The sequence below is a fragment of the Acipenser ruthenus genome, chromosome 3, assembly GCF_902713425.1.
Source record: "Acipenser ruthenus chromosome 3, fAciRut3.2 maternal haplotype, whole genome shotgun sequence".
Lineage (NCBI taxonomy): Eukaryota > Metazoa > Chordata > Actinopteri > Acipenseriformes > Acipenseridae > Acipenser > Acipenser ruthenus.
In genome coordinates, this window is record NC_081191.1 from 105,447,227 (window position 1) to 105,453,646 (window position 6,420).

The 6,420-nt window shown below is 36.3% G+C and overlaps 1 protein-coding gene across 1 annotated transcript; it reads left to right on the top strand.

Annotated features, from left to right (window-relative positions):
* The first annotated feature begins 2,301 nt into the window (after positions 1-2,301).
* On the top strand, positions 2,302-6,207 carry LOC117394596 (mitochondrial import inner membrane translocase subunit Tim21-like). Its single transcript, XM_033992907.3, is given in 6 exon segments — positions 2,302-2,326; positions 3,044-3,141; positions 5,230-5,303; positions 5,379-5,416; positions 5,419-5,480; positions 6,108-6,207. Coding segments are annotated over 6 exon segments (390 nt in total). The 3' UTR covers positions 6,201-6,207.
* The last annotated feature ends 213 nt before the right edge of the window (positions 6,208-6,420 follow it).

The following is a 6,420-nucleotide window of genomic DNA, read 5'->3' on the forward strand; positions in this document are numbered from 1 at the left end:
TTCAATTACTTATTTCCTGTCATAAACCAACCAGCTGCTTCTGAGGTGTATTGTAGGAAGTGGAAGTGACCTTAAAAAAAGCTGAAAACTTCCATTAACCTAAAGTAGTACCAGATATCATGTTTGGTACAACATGTATTTCTTTAAAAACTGTAGATTTGAGACCAATGTACAGTAGCTAATGGAAGTATACAACAGGTTAGAGTCATTATTTTGTTAGCTACAATTACTGTAAGTGATCTGTTATGACAATGTATTTTTAAATTAAAGCTAGACTATTACAGTGCACCTTCATTCCACAGTCTGACTTACACATAACAAAATAATATTGAAAAAAGTGAATTAGTGAAGAGTCCTTATACATGTTAACTTGACATGTGCAATCTTACATTGGACCTGTGAATCAAGAATGGGGGTGAGCTGTTTAGTGTGGCTCTGTAAATTACATAAATTGAGAAGTGTAAATTACACTATAAAGGCTACATCATCCAGTAAAACACTTTAAGGAGGCTGTGTGGTCCAGTGGTTAAAGTCCAGGGCTTGTAACCAGAAGGTCATCGGTTCAAATCCCACCCTGCCACTGACTGACTGACTCACTGTGTGACCCTGAGCAAGTCACTTAACCTCCTTCTGCTCCATCCTGTGGATGAAATGTTAAATCAATGTCCTATTGTAAGTGACTCTGCATATAACACACAGTTTACAGCCTACCTCTGTAAAGGTATGAAGAATCGGCCAACCAGTCTTGCAAACTGGTACTTTAACTATCATGTTTAAGTTAATCTAATTAAATTAGACAGGGGCGCTGGGCAGTAGCACCCCCTGGCTTTGCATGGCTTCCATCATATACAGCTCACAGTTTTGTTCAATGGCTTTCAGCACCCCCACTTTAAAAATGGTTCCAGTGTGAGTGATCCTGTGCCGATCGAAATGCTAGCAATCTCAGCTAGATAGACTCCTGCTGTTTGTCTGGATGTAGAGCTAACAAAACAATGAAGCAAATCTTACCTAATGCGGTGTGCATTACCATCACTTTGTAGATCTGACATGTTCTTGTATGAAAGATACACACATTATGTTAAACATGTGGAGTAGTGGTTAGGGCTCTGGACTCCTGACCGGAGGGTCGTGGGTTCAATCCCGGGGGGGGGGGGGCACTGCAGTTGTACCCTTGAGCAAGGTATTTTGCCTAGATTGCTCCGGTAAAAAAAAAAACAGCTATATAAATGGGTAATTGTATGTAAAAATAATGTGATCTCTTGTAACAATTGTAAGTCGCCCTGGAGAAGGGCGTCTGCTAAGAAATGTAATAATAATAATAATGACTCTTCTTGAGTGTATTTCATATTTCCTGTGAAAGGGACACTGTACGGGACATACAGGTAAGATATAGTTCTATATTAGACATTCAGAGATATTCTAGTAGAAAATAAAAACAATGACAAGGGTTGCAGTGAATTGGTTATGAAACTAATTAAGGGTGGATATAAAAATCCATCCAGTCATGGTTCTCAAAGGCTGGATTGTGATCCATTAGCCTCAGTGCCAGTCTATACATTGTAGTTGTGGATAGTGAGAGGAAGGATCTTAACAAAGCAGCACCTGGCATCCACATGGTCATCCACATGGTTGCATATGGAGCAGGGCACTTCAAACTCCACAGTGTACCCTTCTGAAATCAGTGATCCGGCAGAAGAAATAATTGCACCATGAAATTAAGGCTAAGGAAAAATAACATCCCTTGCACATTTTTAATGAATGCATCCTCAAGACTTGAGTCATGTCTCTCCACTCACACTCGCCAAGTTACAGAGCTACTGCATAGAGTACTTTCATTAGTTATGTCAAATGTTTGGAAAAAAAAAAAAAGGCTGTACTTAGGTTCTAACCCATAGCTCCCAAGTTTCATCAGTTGGAATACTGGTCTACACTATTTGCTGTGGACAGTGATTATTCTGACCCGGATTATTAAAATGACATTCGGAATCAAACAATAATAATAATAATAATAATAATAATAATAATAATAATAATAATAATAATAATAATAATAATAATTTGGCAGATGCCTTTAGCCCATGCAGAGCTACTGTATTAGATTGTGCCTGACAACATATATATTTTTTACAACACCTTAAAAAAATAGAGTTGTGGTGAGAGGAACTGTATGCACCCAATGTATTTGTGGGTGTTGTAGTTTGTTTTTTATGAAAACGTTCATTACTACTTGAGAAAACTCTTGTACTAGAAAACTCTAAGTCCCAGAATTCAGTGACTGGTACATGCGACGCATGGCTCGAAATGGACGTGCCTTTGTTTTTAAGATGTTGGTTAGTCATACATCGTGGACAGATTACCAACATAAGCATTATTTAAATCAGATTATTTATTTTAAATCCGAAATGATTTAATTAATTAAATCATAAACTGACACACTTGTTAGTTGAAGTACATGGTTCATAGATTTGATTTTTAAGTCATTAATGTTACAAATTTATTTTTGTTTACAAAAGTAAAATTATGTATTCGTTAATACTGAAGACAGCTCAACTAAGATTGCAGCAGGCAAGATTTAGTCAGTGCTGTATTATGCAAACATTTTAACAAGCTCCTGCCAGCAACACGTCTTTACAAAGTGCACTTGAACCAAGGAAACATATGTATATGGTAACACAAAGAAAAAAATCCCATGTGTCAGATATGAAAGTAATTACTTGCACATACCAGTGCTTCACAACCTGTTGGTTTTGTTTCATAAACTAGCTTTGCATGACTCTCCCTCTGTCAATAAAACCCTGAAAAGCATCAACAAATGTTCCTATTAAGATTCCTGCTCTCTTACTCCACTTGCATTAGAAATCATTAGTGCAAATTAATTGTAAGTATTTGTACCGGAGTAATATTTGTATTGCCACTTGTTTTTTTTTTTTGTTTTTTTTTTACCAATAATGATATAAATTGTAATTTTGGTCATATTGTCCAAGAACCAGGTTACAATAAAATTGTCTTTAATTGCACAGTAAATATTTCTTCTTTCTCATAGGTGGCTTGTTGTATGTTGTTTTTAAGGAGCTTTTTTCATCATCCAGTCCAAGCAAAATCTATGGTGATGCTTTAGAGAAATGCAGAGCACATCCAGAGGTATTTCATAAAATACAGAGATGTAAATTAATTGTTGCTACATTGGGTCCTATTCAGAAACAATCACTTCACATTACCAATTACAGCAGTGTGCAATTCTTATTGCGATACCCAGGATAACAAGATTTGCCTACTTTGCCCATCGAACAAGTAGTTTTTATTTATTTATTTTTCCTATGTTCGTTTTGCGGCTAGAAAGACACTCCGTGTATTTTTTATAGAGCCACGCAAGTTTCTGACAACTGAATTGTGGAAGGTTTACGTCCCACCCCTATCACTTCTGATTGGTTAGCTGTGGAAGAAGCAGAGCTTCCATCTCTACATTCCCATTCCCATCATCAGTGGGCAAAAACATTTTAACTGAATCTGAGTCCATCAAAGAACCGCACACCCTTGCAACCAAGGCCTTCCATGCAAAAGGATCTAATGACTTATAGCACAAAAGGGACGTGCCAGAACCGTCTGTGACACTGTAAAGCTCATGGTAATGTGTTTATGTATTAATTCATTTATGTATTTCTGAGTGAGAGTAGTGCAGGGAAAGAATGTTGCCCTCCCCAAAAAAAAAAAAAAAAAAACCATCATGGTATGAAACCAGGATCACCTGCTGCATCGGTGTTCCATTAGCCATCATGGGACAAGAGGTTAGATGAGGAAAAACAGCTGTAAAATGTTGTAGACTGTTTAAAAAATATATAATAATTTGATGGAGCCTACTGTAAATATTGCATGCATTTTAGTTGAAAAACAGTACAAAATGTAGAGAAGCTTGACAGGTTATGCACAAGTCCATTAAAAATGTGGGGTTCAGCAGTTACAAAACAAAGAAGTGAAGAAAAATCTGAATTCCACAAAGCAGCAGTAATAGTTGGCAATGATTTCATATCTGTGATGCAACAAACTGAAACACCTGGACATCAGGAGCTGGATTCAACTTATAGAGAAAGAATGGAAAAACAGACAGAAGCTGTTTAATATTTGACTAACTCCCAATTGTTGCTTATGACAGTTGTACTCTTAGTATGTTATTTAAATTTAGGAGCAAATGTGTCCCAAGCTGCACTGAAAGGAACATTTCCTTAAAGTATGTTATACATTTGTTAAGGTGAGGTGGGGTCACAGGGAACCTTTTGTGTATCTTGAGTTTAGTGAACCCGTCAAGCTACAAGGCTAGATCCGCCCCTATTAACTAATTGACTGATTGTGTTCACTGTTAAATAAAACCAAAATCCTACAAGTTATATTCTACTTTTGTGTGTGTGTGTCTTGTGCGACGGGGAGGGGGCAAGTAGATTTTAAAGAAGGATTTTTCTAGCATTTTGCCCCTTTTTAAAAATTTCACACCCCCGCAATTACAGTACTGCCTTATAAAGGTTCACTGCAGTGCAAACATAGGCTTTGAAACAAGAGACATAATATCTGTAACTGGTCATAAAAACAACACCCTTTCTGAAATTCAAGAAATAAATCCTTCATGACATTTTTGTTTTTGTATATTTCACATAGAAATCTTTTTTTTTTTTTCTTTAAATCAATTGAAACATAGCCTACACAACAGAAGTATATGTGATGAGGACCCAAAAATTCCAATCTCCTTGATTCGATCGAGTACAAATCACATTACAATTTCTTCAGGTACAAACAAAAAATACAAGACATAAACTAAAAATATTACAGTACCAACAAGAGGTCATTCTCCAAGATAACTGACCTTGTCTTTCAGTATGTGCCCTAAGGACACCTAACTGTCATTGCAATAAAATATTGAATGACTGCAGCGTCATACATTCATGCTTAAAAGGTACACGAGGAATTGTGCGGTTGTTCAAACAGTTTCTTAAAATACATTTGAGAATGACTAGAGTTTCAAGAGAAAACTAACCATTTGGATGACCAGATCCAACCTGATAGTGCATTTTAAGCCCTGTTTCGTGCACCTCTGCAAAAATAAGAAAGTTAGCATTATTTTTTTTTTATTTTTTTTTTTGTGGGACACATGTACCGCGTATCTTAAAGGGTTAAGTAGACACAGTTACCAGTAAATCAGTGTTTGCTCTGGACCTTTCTTTCTTTCTTTCTTTTTTTTAGGTTATGGGAGTCTTTGGAGAGCCTATTAAAGGTTATGGTGAGACAACACGTCAAGGCAGAAGGCAGCATGTCAGGTGTAAAAAAAAAAAAAAAATTATCAATTTGTGTGTATTGTAACCTGTGGAATTGCCAGGTTCTCCTTTTGCCAGTCATGTAGAGTACATGAAAGATGGGCTGAAGCACATGCGATGTTTTACATTGAAGGTTCAGAACCCAGAATACAAGGAACTGTGCATTCGGAAGTTAAAGAGGTACGCTTGTTGTGTATTCAAGAACAGTAACCATATTTTGCTCCCACATTGAGAATGAATGGCAACCACTGTTTTAAAGTAATGAAAACCAACAGTGCAGGTATCATTATTCGGGACATCATTTTACACCAGAGACCTGGACCTAGTAGGTCCAGAATATGGACAGGTTGGGGGAGGCGTCATTTAAAGTTTAAAAATCCTAAAGATCAGTAAAGCCAACATCAGCTATTACATGTACTTCAAACGTAGTGCACACAGTGGAGACAGAGGATAGGAGGCACATGTTCATATACAGAGTGGTGGGTGTGTGGAATGGGACACCAAGCCATGGTTTTGGCTGCTGAATCTATCTGCATGCGGGTCTTTGAACCATTAGTTAATTAGGAACCGGACAAGTATTGATGGGCTGAATGGCTTCCTCTTGTTAGTAACTTTTCTTGTGTTTTATTTTCTACAATTTTAAGCCTGAGATGCCTTTTAATTAGTTTCTATATTTTTGTGTATTTTTTTTTATATATATATGAATTAATCGTAGGATTCACTTTCATACATTAATGTAAAAAATGCTTTATATAATTAATTTAGCAATCACTGTCTTATTGTTTGTTTTTTTTCTCCCCACTACAGAACCCTGAATCTGGAAAATATGAATTTTGCTTTATATTTGTGGACATTGATACATATCCAAGAAGAACAGTTGTCATTGAAGACAACAGATAATATTATGAAGAAAGAAAATCTTTTATTCAAACAAACCATGCTGCCGTTTTTAGTGCTTGTGGAAAAGTGAGTTTATACTACATTTTGAACATAATGTTGCTTTACCTTTCATGAGATGTCTAATTTTGCATCTGGAACTGAGTATGGATGAGATGTGTCTATAAAAGGTGTGCATACATATTTAAAAAATAAACTGAAATGACAATGTTGCAGCTAAACA